This window comes from Chiloscyllium punctatum, chromosome 1, assembly GCF_047496795.1.
Source record: "Chiloscyllium punctatum isolate Juve2018m chromosome 1, sChiPun1.3, whole genome shotgun sequence".
NCBI lineage: Eukaryota > Metazoa > Chordata > Chondrichthyes > Orectolobiformes > Hemiscylliidae > Chiloscyllium > Chiloscyllium punctatum.
Window position 1 is genome coordinate 77,119,991 of NC_092739.1, and position 16,507 is coordinate 77,136,497.

The window sequence follows — 16,507 nt, forward strand, 5'->3', positions numbered from 1 at the left end:
TTCTAAGATACGCCATCACTGCTGTTACGTCAAAATCCTGGATTTCCCTTCCTAACAGAATTGTTGGTATCCCGACATGGAATCAAAGATTATCAAGAAAAGGCAGGAAGGTTTTCAGTGAAGGTTTCAGTGAAGGTTTTCAGATCAGCCATGATTTTATTGAATGGCAGTGCAGACTCGACTGCCAAATTGCCTACTTTTGTTCCTCCATTTTATAGAAACATAAAAGATCAGAACAGCAGGAAGCCATTTGGCTCTTCGAGCCTGCTCCGCCATTCATCATCACGATCATGGCTGATCATCCAACTCAATTGCCTAATCCTGCTTTTCTCCCGGTAACCTTTGATCCCATTCGCCCCGAGTGCTATATCTAGTCGCCTCTTGAACACATTCAATGTTTGGGCATCAACTACTTCCCGTGGTAATGAATTCCACAGGTTCACCACTCTTTGGGTGAAGAAATGTCTCCTCATCTTCATCCTAAACAGTTCACCCCAAATCCTCAGACTGTGACCCCAAGCTCTGGATGTAACTACCATCGGGAATATCCTCCCTGCATCTACTCTGTCTAGTCCTGTTAGAGTTGTATAAGTCTCTATGAGATCCCTCCTCATTCATCTGAACTCCCTAATGGCCTTCCCAGGAGTTGTCTGCTATAACTGGCAATGCAGTGAAAGCTCTTATCATGGCGCCTATCTACTTTGCTGTGACATCAAGCAGGCAGTCCCGCCTCTCCGAGGCAGTTGTCACCTCTGATTGGATGCCATTTCACCTCTTGGCCAATAGTGTCATCTGAATTCCAAGTTTGTTTCACGAGCACAGTGCTACTTGAGGGCAGGGTCAGAGCCTGGAAACTATCCAGGCTTTGGGTCCCTTACCCTGCATTGAAAATCCAGTCAGCTAGCTTTTAATTAGGCACTTTACAGCTTAATAGACTCAAATGAATTCAACAATTTCAGTTTGCAACCTTTCTCCCCCATTCTGTTTTGGGATGGCAGCTGTCAGTGCATTGGATTGTCTCATTTATACCTTGTCTGGATACATTTTTGTTTCTTTACTTTTTCTATTACTACTCATCTGGTCTTTGACCATCAGCCTGCAAAATTTAACAAAATTTATACAAAATTTAACCCCTTTGAATCTTTCCTCACTCTCTCCCACATCTTCGCTGCTGAAAAGCTGCAATTCTGATGAAATGTCATCAGTCTCAAATGTTAACTTACTTTACTTCACCACAAATGCATCCTAACTGGATGAATATTTCCAGCATTTTCTATTTTTTCTTATTTCCAGCATCCAAAGTATTTTTCTTCGGTAAGATCCTAGTGTTAACTGGATCATCAGGAAATGAGAAGGGTAAACAAAAAATGATTTCAAACAGGAAGTCAGTCGCACTATAAACACTAGTCATCCCAAGTCCAGCCAGTTTACCGAACATTGGAAATCAGGGGATGAACAGACAGTTCGACGAATGTCATTCTCTGGTTTGCAAAACACATACTACAAAGAACCTAAAGAAAGGAGTATCCAATTGATTCTTAGAGTCACAATGTGCAGTACCTCAAGAATCATGTCCCCTGGTAAAAGTCTGCCGTCTTTAGCAATGACACCATCTCGATAAATGTCTTGAATGATAATATTGTCCAAAGGAGTTTCACATCCTCCCACTATAGCAATGCCAAGGCTTTCATTTGCATTACAACGATTAATCTTGATACTTGTAACTTCACCATCGGGAATTAAATGATGTCGTCTGGGAAATACTGGAAGCATAAGAACAAACAAGATTGAGCGTCTCAGTCTGCCTTTGTTTTATCTCATTTATTATCTTGCATCGCGAACATGACCTTCAGCACACTAGTTCACAATATGTTTGAGTGAAATATCAGTGTTGTGACTAAGCTAAACCATAGGACTGTCACAAATTTTGCATTTTCTACAAAAATGGGTTTATTGTTTGGAGGTATGTAACATTAAATATGCAAGACTGGATTAACCAACTGCGTGTGGTAAGGTCATCACGCAATAGACCCTCAATTCAGCAATGACCAAGCAACTGGCCCACAGAAACGAGCCTTTGGTTCAATAGCTCCATGCCAGAGTTTACGCTCTACACAAGACTCCTCTCATCACGCACCACCTGAATTGGAGAGAATCAAATGATTATTACAATTTGACTCCACAGGAACCCAGCAGGTCTCTGTTGGACATCTCTGTTCATGCTTCACTACCCACACTGCAAACTTGGCTGCTTGGGCAGGACAACCTAACTTTGGGTGACTGGATGAAATATTTATTTCAAGGGATTGGAATAAAAGAACAAAGCAGCCTTTCTATAATTTTATACAGCTTTTGTGAGACCACACCAAGAGAACTGTGCAACGTATTGATCTCCATAAATAAGGAAGAGAGAGGCTGTTATCAGTCCAACAAAGATATGCTAGATAATTGAAAACCAACTGAATATGATGTTAAGTCTCATAACATAGACATTTAAACTAATAGTTTAAACTAATAACTTGACATTTGGACTACCATGCATCTGGTATTAGAATGAGGAGAACTGAAACAGAAGAAGAGATGCTTTAGGTGCAGGAAGAGTAACAGATGGCAGCAGATGGCCATAGACAGATGTGGATAGTGAGAAGCTCCCTCTGGAGCAGTTTGCCCAGGAGCCAACTTGACCTTGAACCATTAATTAAATAAAAATATACGAAATGCAAGATGGAATTGGGCATCATACCAATTCAGTCAGCAGTAATCTCACACCGGAATCAGAAGGTAGCACATTCAAGTTAGATTCGAGAAACTCAAGCGTGACAATCCTAACTGATATCCCACTGCAGTGCCAAGGAAATGCTGCATTGGAAGAGGAGCTACCTTTCAGATATAAAACCAAGGCTCTATCCAACTTCTTGAGCAATTATTCCATTATTTTAAAAGAGAAGCAGAGGAGTTATAGAGTTATAGAGATACACAGCACAGAAATAGACCCTTTGGTCCAACTTGTCTATGCCGACCAGATATCCTAAATTAATCTAGTCCCATTTACCAGCATTTGGCCCATATCCTTCTCAACCCTTCCTATTCATACACTCATCCAGATGCCTTTTAAATTTTGTAAGCCGCCACCACTTCCTCTGGCAGCTTATTCTATATCCGCACCACCCTCTGTGAAAAAGTTGCCCCTTTGGTTCCTTTTACTGCTCTCACCCTCAACCTATGCCCTCTAGTTTTAAACTTCCCCACCCCTGGGAAAAGACCATGTCTATTTACCCTATCCATGCTCCTCATGATTGTATAAACCTCTATGAGGTCATCCCTCAGCCTCTGACGCAACAGGGAAAATAGCCCTGTCCATTCAGCCTCTGCCTATAGCTCAAACCCTACAGTCCTGGCAACATCTTTGACAATATTTATCCTGTAACCAACATCTTTAAAAACTCACTGCTGTTTGTGGAAGCTGGCTAATGCAAAGAGGCTGTCAAATCTCTTACATGACAGTGTCTGGACCTCTGAAGTATTTAATTAGCTGTAATGTTGTTTGCAACAGCATGAGGTTATGAATGATGCTATGTAGGTCAGCTGTGTTCCACAACAGTGAAACAAGCACAGTTGCTTAATAGTTACACGAGTTTAGACTCAGAAGTCAAGATTTCAAAACATGTGGAAGGTACTTAGTATGGGGGTGAGGGAGAGTTAATTGCAAAATGGCAAATGACCTTCAAAACAAACAAGTGGGAGGTTGGAAGGATACATACACTCTGCTTGGAAAATAAAGGTTGAAATGTGGTGGAGGAACACAATGGGTAGTAACACAGAAATGGTTAAAGGTATGAGGTATGTCAAGACCATTTATAAAAGGCATGAGGTTTCAATTCTAAAGAATCAAGTTGAAAACAGAGAAGTTGTTAAATTTGTATAGAACACTGGATTGACAACAGTTGGAGTACTGACAACAGATCTGGTTTCTATGTTTAAATAGTTGAATAAAGGTTTGGAGAAGGTACAAAACCAATTAATAGAATGATACTGCAATGAAGAGGGTACAATAATTGGAAAGACTGAACAAATTAGGACACTTTTCTCCAGAGAAGAACTGAGAGGGGTTTTCAGGCGTATGAAATATGTGATGAGAGTTGAAAAAGGTAATAAAAGGAGAATTTCCCAGTTGCTAGTGAGATCCAAACTATGTATGTTTTGTCTTATTTGCTCCTGGGAAACAGGGATCACTGACTAGTTCAGTGTATATTACCACTTTCTATTTGTTCTGAACAAGGTAATGCTGGGCTGTCTTCTTGAATCACACCAATCCGTGCAGAGTAGGTACACCAACACATTGTTAGCTTGGAAGTTTTAGGATTTCAACTCAGCCATGAAAGAATGACAATATCTTTCCAAGTAGCAAGTGCATGAGTTGCAGGTCAATTTGCAGATAGTGGGCTCCCATGGATCTGCTGCCCTTGTTCGTCCAGGGAATTAAAGTTAAAAATGTGAATGTTGCTGTTGAAGGAGCTGTGATGAGTTGCTGCATTGTATCATGTGGATGGTACACAATTCAGCCACTATCCAGTAGGAACGGAGTGAATGCTTAGTTTGGTTGATGGGGCATCAAGTAAGTGCTGCTTTGTCCTGGAGCATGGCACACCAAGTCTTTTTGGAGTTGCGGAGCATGGAGAGTATTCCATCACCCTCCTGACTTGTGCTTTGTAGATGGTGAACAGGTTTGAGGAGTCAGAACATGCATTTCTCAACTCAGGACTTCTGGCTTCTGACCTGATCTTATAGTCACCGCTTGTGGGAGGCAGGTCCACTTAGCTTTCTGGTCAATGAAAGCTTCCAGAATGTTGATAGTGGGCATATCAGTGAATGTCATTGACTGGCCAGGGGAGGTGGTTAGATTCTTCCCAGTTGGGGATGGATAACAGTTAACACTTGACTTACACAATTCTATCTGCTACATATCTAGTCTGTGTTCAGATCTTACAACATGCAGGCATGGATGTCTTCATTATCTGGATTAGTGGTGCTGGAAGAGCACAGCAGTTCAGGCAGCATCCATGGAGCAGCGAAATCGACGTTTCGGGCAAAAGCTCTTCATCAGGAATAAAGGCAGGGAGCCTGAAGCGTGGAGAGATAAGCTAAAGGAGGGTGGGGATGTGGAGAAAGTAGCATAGAGTACAATGGGTGAGTGGGGGAGGGGATGAAGGTAATAGGTCAGGGAGAAGAGGGTGGAGTGGATAGGTGGAAAAGGAGATAGGCAGGTTGGACACGTCCGGACGAGTCATGGGGACAGTGCTGAGCTGGAAGTTTGGAACTAGGGTGAGGTGAGGGAAGGGGAAATGAGGAAACTGTTGAAGTCCACATCGATGCCCTGGGGCTGAAGTGTTCTGAGGCGGAAGATGAGGCGTTCTTCCTCCAGGCGTCTGGTGGTGAGAGAGTGGCGGTGAAGGAGGCCCAGGACCTCCATGTCCTCAGCAGAGTGGGAGGGGGATTTGAAATGTTGGGCCAAGGGGCGGTGTGGTTGATTGGTGCGAGTGTCCCAGAGATGTTCCCTAAAGCGCTCTGCTAGGAGGCGTCCAGTCTCCCCAATGTAGAGGAGACCGCATCGGGAGCAACGGATACAATAAATGATATGCACCTTCATCCCCTCCCCCACTCACCCATTGTACTCTATGCTACTTTCTCCCCACCCCCACCCTCCTTTAGCTTATCTCTCCACGCTTCAGGCTCACTGCCTTTATTCCTGATGAAGGGCTTTTGCCCAAAATGTCGATTTCGCTGATCCTTGGATGCTGCCTGTACTGCTGTGCTCTTCCAGCACCACTAATCCAGAATCTGGTTTCCAGCATCTGCAGTCATTGTTTTTACCTCTGTCTTCCTTATCTCACTAGCTGAATGGAAATGTTCATTGGACAGGGATCCAATGCCATTGTTCCTCAGTGATGGAACAATTGGAGGTAAGTGAGCTTTGGTGGCAGTGTAGTATACCAGGCTACAAAATAGAAAACAATCACAGATACATCCAACAGGGAATTTACGTGGTTTCCCACCAGCAGGGTATCTTTACCTGATGCGGCAATGCTGTATTTATCTCTGATAACATAAGAATGTAGACACAGGAAATGTGGTATTGAAGAATCCAACAGAACATTTATACTGGCTCTTCGTTATATACAAACATTAGATTCACAGTCACAAAGGATGAGAACTTCCATATCCACAAGATGAGGTTGTTGCAAAATCATGGGCAAAAATGAAAAAGATTGAGAAAATATTTATAATTTTTTCCTTAAGTTTTTAAAAAGTTCAGAATCTTATTAATGAGTGCTGACTATGTCATTTCCATACATTTATACCTTATTAGCAGCTCACCTATTTTTACACAGTCCCCAGTTCTCCTCTGCATCGAAGATCGAAGGGTGCCAATTCCCAACACAGCAGATACCTGGAGGCAGCAACAGTTCACCAGTTGCTTCTCTCTACCTTCAATCAACTCAGTCTTCATTACAATGTCACTGCATGCACCCTGGACACCATCCTTTCCACCTGCATCAATGTAAGCTGAACTGACAAACCACCAGCCTCACCATATCACCACAGCTTCTTTTAGCCCAATTGCTAGACCTTTAGGAGAGAGTCACTTATGACTTGTATATTAATGCCAGGTCACTTTATGTGCAGGGACACAGACACATATACCATGTATCGACAATTTAAAGTTCTTAACTTCATTGCTTAGCGCTCACACACTTTGAGCTGATTTAAAGGCGGCCAGACTGTAGCTCGCATTGCTTTTAAGCACAGAGGGAAGGGTAGGCAGCTTATCACATACTGAAGCCCTGAACACTCAAGGGCAAAGATGTAAGACCATAAGACTTAGGAGCAGAAATTAGGCCTTTCAGCCCATTGAGTCTGCTCCACCATTCAATCATGACTGATATGTTTCTCAGCTCCATTCTCTCGCTTTCTCCCTGTAACCCTTGATCCCCTTGATACTCAAGAATCTATCTATCTCAGTCTCAATGACCTGGCCTCCACAGCCTTCTGTGGCAATGAATTCCACAGATTCACCACTCCCTAGCTGAACAAATCTTTCCTTATCTCTGTTCTAAAAGGTCTCCCCTTTACTCCGAGACTGTGCCCTGGGGTCCTAGTCTCTCCTATCAATGGAAACATCTTCCCAGCATCCACTCTGTCCAGGCCATTCAGTATTCTGTATGCTTCAATTAGATCACCCCATATCCTTCTAAACTCCATCAAGCATAGACACAGAGTCCTCATATGTTAAGCTTTTCATTCCTGAGACCATTCTTGTGAACCTCCTCTGAACATGTTCCAGGGCCAGTACATCCTTCCTGAGATATGGGGCCCAAAACTGCACACAATACTCCAAATGTGGTCTGACTAGAGCCTTATGTTTTGGCATGGCTCCACAGTACATTAAAGACACATCTACAGCACGTGCTTATGTAGCAAACACCATGCATATGATTCAACTAAAAGGCTGTGCAAGAGAGTCAAAGGGAGCAATCCTTAGTCAGGCTGAGGAGTCTACAGTCAATCAGGGATATCATTGCAGTCAGTTAATGGCTTATCGGATTCCAGTCCACAGGGTTAGCTACAGTCATTCAGGCACTTGCTTCAAGCAGAGTCCATAGATGAGCATTCTTGCAGTCCTGGAGTTCAGTCCGAGTCAGTCCTGCAGGTCAAGTATAACTAGTTTGAGGATTACAGGTTGATCATTTGGGATGATGTGGAGATATCGGTCTGGAAGTTGGGATGCTTTCCTATGGGACTGCTCTGCCAAGTCAGTCTGTTGTTGGGTCACATAATAGTTTCTAGATTAATGTGGTGATGGAAAAGCACAGCAGGTCAGACAGCATCCGAGGAACAGGAAAATTGAAGTTTCGGGCAAAAGCCCTTCATCAGGAAAAGGCTTTTGCCCGAAACTTCAATTTTCCTGTTCCTTGGATGCTGTCTGACCTGCTGTGCTTTTCCATCACCACATTAATCTAGACTCTGATCTCCAGCATCTGCAGTCCTCGCTTTTGCCCTGTTGGGTCACATCAGTCCTGGGAGCGAGGGTGGAATGGTTTGGACTCATCAGGATGTATTTCATGTAGTCCTTAGGAACGTAGAAGCTCAAGTCTGGACTGGCCACTGAGGGAATGATTGCAGGGAATAGGGGCAAGTGTAGATGGAGGCTTGGGTGTTGTGGTACAAGATAGTAGGCGACAGGGAGCTGTGGGGTGTGGGGCAATGGGAGGGTAGTTGGGGGGGGGGGGGGGGGGGGGTGGTGGTTTGGTAGTAGTCATGGTGTTACACAAGTCACTATGAATCCCACCCTTGCACAAGATGATGCCTGGGGAATAACCAAATTGCAGTTTACAAATCCTGGACTCGGGATAAATTGAGGATATTACAAAATATCTAAAGGGGTTAAATGGAAATGGGGTGAGGCTGAAAGGTCATTTGAGAGGGACACCACAGAAGAGGGCATGAAGGACGGGGGAGGTGGGCGGGGTTGGTTTGGCAAGGAAGGGGTGTCTGGGGTTTAAATATTGAACATTGCAGAGAGCACGAATGCTCACCTTCCCTGCTGTACAATCTCACCAGATGGGTCCCTAACAGACTGCCTGCCTAATTAACAAGACGACACCTGGAAGACTGTAGGAGAAAAATAATTGACAGCAGCCATGATGGACCGTGAATCATGCATCTTATTGAATTGGAGAAATGAATCCCTGGAGCGTTGGAGGCTGAGGGGTGACCTCATGGAGGTTTATAAAATCATGAGAGGCATAGATAGGGTAAATAGGCAAAGTCTTTTCCTTGGGATTTGGGAGTCCAGAATTGGAGGACATAGGTTTAGGGTGAAAGATATAAAAAGAGACGTAAGGGGCAACTTTTTCACGCAGAGGTTGGTATGTGTATGGAATGAGCTGCCAGTGGAAGTGGAGGAGGCTGGTACAACTGCAACATTTAAAAGGCATCTGGATGGGTATATGAATAGGAAGGGTTTGGAGGGATATGGGCCAGGTGCTGGCAGGTAGAATTAGATTGGGTTGGAATATCCGGTCATCATGGACGAGTTGGTGTACATCTCTATGACTCTATTAGTTTTTTAAAAATGGGAAAATCCAGCCCTTACTGTCTGGGCCAGCATGAAACTGTTGGGTTGAAGATAACAGTGTGTTTTCAACAGAGCGCCATGCTCCAAGTGCCCTGAATTAAGAGGGATCTGAGACCTTTATACCATCAGGTCACATACTATGATACAATGTTGATACGACAAGCATGTACTGACTGTGAGACATAACAAAACATTTAGAAGAAATGCTTTTACTCAGAATGTTTAGAATGTAGATCTCATTACCACAAAGACCAAGAGAGAGAAATAGCAAAGATGTCCCTAAGGGGAAGGTGGAGGGGTTCATCAGGAAGAAAGGAGGAGGAGGATAAGCTGTCGATGAAGAAGGGGCAAGTCTGTGTAGGGCATAAACACAGGCAGTTACCTGTTGTGTCCACAGGCTTGTCTCTGCACGGTAAATACTTGGTAACTTTCTAATACTTCTTGAAATGCAAGTTTTTTTCATTTTACTGCTGAGTCTCCATTTGTGCCGTGGATTTCTACTCTATTTACTAATATTAAGTTGTTTCTCGAGATGATTTAACATGCACCTCTGCCTTTCTGTCCACCATCACTGGCATGAAGGAATCAAATCGAAAGTCTTTCTTTTACCTTCCTCATGAAATACAGCAGTCTGAATATCCTCTCTAGGATCACTCTCAACTGGATTTGGACCATTGGCTCTACGGAGGTAGCTGAAAGCACGATTCAGCTTTTTAAAGGATCTGCTTCTCAAAGGAGTGCGTTCTAAAGGTTGGCCTGGGAGAAAATGGAAATTTAGGACATTATATAATTCATTATATTGTAAACCAACAAAGGACAGAACATGCAGGTTACAAAAAGATAAATAAACATTACTTTGGTTGTTGTATAATCAGCAAATTATATATTACATACCTATGATATGGACATGTGTTTTAATAAAGACTAACTTAGACAGAATGTGGTTTCATGCAGTTACATAATATTTTAGGTGGGGGGGTGTGTAGGTGTGGGTAGCAGGGGGAGGGTAGTGGAGGGGGTCATTGATGAAGCAGCTGAGGATGATTGAGCCTAGGACATATCTCTGCAGGAGTTTCTCAGTGTGTCTTGGAGCTGAATTGACTGATTTCCAACAACCACAACCATCTTCCTGTGTGCAGGTATTACTCCAAGAAGCAGACACTTTTGCCCCTGATGCCCATTCTCTCCAGTTTACAATAGACCTCCTTGATTCCACAGTCAATCCAAAGTTGTGTTGACGTCAAGGGCTGTCACTCTTCCCTCACATCTGGAATTTAGTGTTTATGTCTATGTCTGACCCAAGGCTGTAATGACATCAGGCCCTGAGTCACCCTGAGCATCAGTGAGTAGGTTATTGCTGATCAATGCAGCTAAATAATACTAGTAATGACCTCTCCCATTATTAGGTCAGTTACTGTCTGGTTCAATGGCCCTACTTTTCATGTACAGGAGGTACAAGACAGTTTTCTACATCATTTGGTAAACGACAGCATTGTAGCTGTACAGGAATAACCCGGCTGGGACCTTGGCTCACTCTGGACTATATCTTGAATACTATTGCCAGGATATTGCAAGGGCTCATGGCCTTCATGGCAACTAGCCTTTACTTGATTTCACATGGAATGAAGCAAATTGGCCAAAAACTGACATCTGAGGTGCTGTGGAACTCAGGAGGCAGCTGCGGTGGATTGCTCCCTCAACAGCTCTGACTGAGGTGGACACCAACACTTTCTGATGATCAGAGAAGGCTGGTGGGGCAGTAATAGACTAGATTAGATCTGTCCTACTTTTTGTGACAGGAAGTATCTGGAAAATTGTCTACATTATCGGGTTAGTATTGTATCTGTTCTGGAACATTTTGGCTCAGGGCATGGATTGTTCCTGGATACCTCTTCAGTACAACTACTGGAATATTGTCAGCTTTGTAAGCCAGCTCCTTCAGCCATTTCTCACTACCAGCTGAAAATTAACATTTGTGATGCTGGGTACATGAGGAGAAGGTTAAGATATATCAATCTCATTCATCAGTTTGAGCTGAATGACATGCTTTGCTTTTTGGATGTCATATAGGCATCCTAATAGATGAAATGAAATAATATATTAAAAAAAGGTAGGTGCACAAAATATATACTTTGTCTTCTTTTACTTGCGTAAATTGAGAATAATGTCCCAATTTTAGAATAAGGCCAACCTATACTTTTTAAAATCAGTCATGGATGTGAGAATTAGTGGTTGGGCCAGCATTTATTACCCACCCCAAATTGCCCCTAAAAATGTGATGGTAAGGTCTCTTCTTGAACTGCTGCAATCCATTTGCTGCAGGTAGACACACAATGCCCTCAGGGAGGGAAATCCAGGATTTATCCTCAGCAACAGTGAAGGAATAATGATAGGTTTCCATGTCAGGATGGTGAGTAACCTGAAGGGGAAAGTCCACATGGTGGGGTTCAAAGGTACCTGCTGCCCCTGGCCTTGGAAGTGGTAAAGATTGTGGATTTGGAAGGTGCTGTCAGAGAAGCCTTGATATGTTACTGTGATGCATCTTGGAGCTGGTACGCACTGCTGTCACTATATGGTGAAGGGTGTGAATGTTAAAGATGGTAGGGAAGATGCCAATCAAGCAGGCTGCTTTTCCTGAATGGTGTCATTCCTCTTGGAGTTGCACTCATGCAGGCAAATGGGCTGCATTTCACTGCACTGCTGACTTGTGCCTTGTGGATGGTAAGCAGGCTTTGTGGAGTCAGGTGGTGAATTATACTTCACAGAATTCCTAGACACTGACTCTACTCACTAGAGTTTACAAGAATGAGAGGTGGTTTCATTGAACCAGATAGGATTAGCCTTCACGGAGTAAATTCTGAGAGGATGTTTACCTTGTGTGAGAATCTAGGGCCAGAGTGCATTGTCTCAGAGTAAAGTGCTGCAAATTTAAGTCTGAGATGAGGAGGATTTTTTTCTCACAGAGGGTTGTGAGTCTAATGGTCTTATGACTTGCTTTTGTAAACCACAGTATTTATAATGCTGGCCCAGGTCAGTTTCTGGTCATTGGTAACACCAAGAAACTTGATGATTGGGGTTTCAGCGATCCTGGTGCCAATTATAATTGTCTTTCTTATTCCCTCTGAAAGGCAAGTAACTCGGCGAGTCAATCGGCCAGCCAGCCTTTCTCATTGGTCCACACCCAACACGTTAACTCACCCCCATCTTTCAACCCACTTTTTGTTTTGTTCATTTCACAAACCCCCAAAAACCATTGCAATGTTTAAAAGTATACTTACGTTTTTTGACACTATTCTTGCTGTGGATACTGGAATTGCTTTCTGACTGGCTGTCCTCTGTATTTGCAACAGATTCTGGATTTATTGGAACTGGGTCATTCGTCTTTAAGACTACAGCTGCAGATGCTGACAGTTGTGGAGAAAGCACTGGTGTGGCCATGTCATTGTGATCCGCAGCAGCCCCAGGGTCGAAGTCTGTCTCACTTGTTGAAGAATCTTCTCGTGAATGTCTCTTGCATACTCCTAACAGCCCACATTGGATTGCTCCTTTGCACCTGAAATAAAACTCAGATTTTCATAAACAGGTAAAATAATGGCAAACTTGTCACACTTGAAAAATAACTTAAACAAAACAGATACTTTGATTTGCTTCTGAAATGTCTATTTCCTTTATATGATTCATAAGTTATCTGTCAGCTTGTGCACCAAATTCTGAGCTCCCACTCAAATTGTGCACTTTATTAAATCTCACAAAACTTATCCTAACAAGTGATTTAATTCAATTTACAAGCAGATTGATAGCTCAGGAATATGTAATCATGTTGCCATTCTGATGTGGGCATTAGTACATTTAAACTTTGGTTGCAGGGATTCCTATCTTGATTGTGGCAATTCCGGCAATTCAGTAAGGCGGTCTTATCCCATAGCCATCAGAATAACTTCCAAATTATGCAAATGCTTTAGTTGTTACCAAAGTTCATGACTCAAAACTATCTTCCAGGAGGGCATTTAGTAATTTTCATCATTAATATGAGATATTCACATCCTGGTTAAAACACCAAGGAGTGTGACACAAAACAAATTTCAAGAAACCTATCAGAGGCTAATGTGAAGTACATAAAAGAAATATAGTTCTAAATGGAAAATAGAACTAAAAAAAAGGTAAGTACCTTTAACAGTAAAATTATGAAATATGAAGAAACAGAGTATGACTATTATACTCGATGGATGTTTCGTGTCTATTTGCGATATCAAATTTAAACTCTATCAATATGACGTCACAATCAGATACATACATGCATGCACACAGACAGCCAGACAATATTAATACATACTTATTGGACTTGTGAAGTATAGAAGATTAAAATCTCAGAAGATCATTACTTTTATAATGGATTGTACACTTGCTAATGGTTTACTAAAGAACAAAATCATTAAGTATTCTGAGCAGTAAGTTGCCAGAAAATTTCAGATCCAAAAAACAAATGGAGCTAAAGAACGAGTAACAAACAACAAAATCTACACCTTAATCTGATTTTTAAACAGTTCATACATGGTGGCACAGAAAAGATGCAAATACTTACAGAACATGAACATATTATCAAATATATTAATGTTTCTCTGTGTTTGTTTGAATAACCCCTTCCCTTGTGGCTGGTAGCTTTGAGATTAATTTCTTTATGACTTCTTTCCACTGTTACTTTGTCTCATCATTAACTCTTACTTTCAGTTATTTGTACTCTTTCTTTGATCATTCTATTCTTCCTCATCATCTCCACCAATTGTTGGTGAACATTCTGGTGCTTGGTTCCTATGCACAGCTACCAGGAAACACCACTAGCTTCATGCATCATTTGTCAATCAGCCTATACTTCATTCACTTGAGCCATTTTTCTTTAGTGACCACATTTAAGGGATCCCTGTGGAGAATAAAATGACAATAAACAATAAAAAAGGAGAATAAACTACAATGTATGTTCTCCAGGAAACATTTTGATTGTGTACTCTGTCTTTTTGTGATGAATCTTTCCTTTTATTACTTGCTATCTTAGGAGACATCCCATGTGAGAATCTTAACAAAAGTAAGGAATTCCAGAAAGAATAGCCAGTGAGACCAATATGGAGTGATACATTTTGAATCCCCGTGAAGTGATACATTTTGGTTAGAACAATAAAGGCAGGCAGTGGGGCTGAAACAGTAAAACCCAGAAAATACAAAATATATCATGTACAACATATGTACTGCAATCTAAAAGCATACAGGAACAGAAAGTTCTGTGGGGAATCAATACAAATCTTTGATAGCATGACAAATGGATGAGATGTTAAAAAGCATGAGAGCCTTAACATTATTAATAGATGTGGAGAGAACAAAAGCAAGGAAATTCCATGAAACCTTTTGAACAACATTGATTAGGCTTCAGATGAAGTATTATTAGAAGCACTGATCATTGGTAAATCATATCTAAGCCATACAAGACCCAGGCAATGATCATCTCTTATGACAGAATCTAATCATCTCAGAGTCGTACAGCATGGAATCAGAGTCTTGGTTCCAACCAATCCATGTCAAACATAATCCCAAACTAAACTAGTCCCACTTGCCTGCTCCTGGCTCATATCCCTCCAAATCTTTCCTATTCATTTACTAATCCAGTTGTCTTGTAATTATACCCACAACCACTACTTCCTCCAAAGGTTCATCCCGTACACAAACAACCCTTGGTGTAAAAAGTTTGTCTCTCCTCTCACCTTAAAAGATGTTCCCCCCCCCCCAGTTCTGAAATTTCCCATTCCAGGGAAAAGACAGCTACCACTAATCCTACCTATATCCCTCATGATTTTATAAGCTTCTTTAAGGTCACCTCTCAATCTCCTACACTCCAATGAAAGAAGTCCCTCTCTTAACATTCCACAGCATTATCATTGCTGAGTCCCCCAACATGAACATATCAAGATTATGATTGACCAGAGCTGAACTAGACATGACATATAAATGCGACAATAAGAGCAGGTCCTGAGCTAGGAATCCTGCAGCAACTATCTCATCTCCTGACAAAGTCTCTCAGCCATCTACATGGCACAAAGTCAGGAGAGTGATGGAACTGATTCCAGTTGCCTGGATAAGCACACCACCAACAACAGTCAGCAGAAACTCAATGCCATCCAGGACAAAAGCAGCCTGTTTGACTGGTACTCCATCCATCATCTTCATCACTCACTACCTCCTGCAAAGTGCTGTTTTGTGCAAAGTCAAGAGAATCTGGCATTGCTTTCTTCAGAGCTGAACAAGTTAAGGCAATATAATAGAGTTGATAAAAATTATAAATGATTTTGACAGAGTTTATAAGAGGAAACTGTTTCCAATGGCTAAGGACACAGATTTAAGATCATTGGAAAATGAATCAAAGACGGCACGATGGGGGAAAAAAAAACAAAGGTGAAAGGGTGGTGCAAACAGACTAAAACATTTAAGGGAAAGTGGATGAATACTTGGAGAAAAATTACCTAGCAATGGGAAAGTGCAGTGGTGTGGGACTGATTCATTTCATGATTATTTAAAAATTAAATGCTCCTGCAGTTTCTCCCTCTTATCATTCAGTAAATTCTGAAACTTAGCACTCAAACTGCATGCTGTAAATGGCAACTACACTAAAATTCTACCTGCACATTTTAGCTTCTTACTGCGCTGTCAATAGTAACACCTACCCATAAGAAGGATCTGTTGCTAATTTAGCATTTGGCCGAACTATCATTGCCATTTGTAATTGGGAAAGTGCCCAGAGGCTAAATGAATCATGGTGATTATCAAGACAGTTCATTCTTTAGGCGCACAAATCAGCTTTGATGATTTGTCTGTATTCTGCGCACTAAGGGGATTAATTAGCTCAGTTGGCTGGATGGCTGGCAACGACGCAGAGAAATACGAACAGTTTGGTTTCAATTCCTACACCAACTGAGATTACTGTGAAGGCCTGTCCTTCTCAACCTCTCCCCTTGTCTGATGTATGGTGACCATCAGGTTAAACCAGATATCTCTCTCTAATGAAGGGGGAGATGATGGCCTTGTGACATTATGGCTAGACTGCTAATCCAAAGATCAGGGAAAATTCTAGGACCCTGGTTAATGTTCCTTAAAAGTTGCTAAAACCTACAGGGGGTGCTGTGACAGGTACTAATGGAGCTGGTCCTAACTTGAAGACTTCTGCACAAACCCACTGCTCCCAGTCATGGTGTACTGATAGGCATTCCTTAGGATATAATATGGTTAACAGAATAAACAGAGGATACACAGACAAACTGCTGAAAAAGGGAGTTGGCAGAGGCCAGTAGGACACAAAGCCCCCCCCACAGGTGTTCAAGGGATATTATT

General features: G+C 42.0%; 1 protein-coding gene across 6 annotated transcripts in view; it reads right to left on the reverse strand.

Moving 5' to 3' along the window:
• lnx1 (ligand of numb-protein X 1) overlaps window positions 1–16,507 on the reverse strand; it is a 220,510-nt gene that overhangs the window by 60,063 nt on the left and 143,940 nt on the right. For all 6 annotated transcript variants that reach the window (XM_072569430.1, XM_072569412.1, XM_072569388.1 and 3 more), the window contains 3 exons: window positions 12,415–12,689; window positions 9,746–9,892; window positions 1,561–1,763 (listed from right to left, as the gene is read on the reverse strand). In XM_072569430.1, coding sequence (XP_072425531.1) covers window positions 1,561–1,763; window positions 9,746–9,892; window positions 12,415–12,689 — 625 coding nt within the window. The remainder of the gene's footprint in view (window positions 1–1,560; window positions 1,764–9,745; window positions 9,893–12,414; window positions 12,690–16,507) is intronic.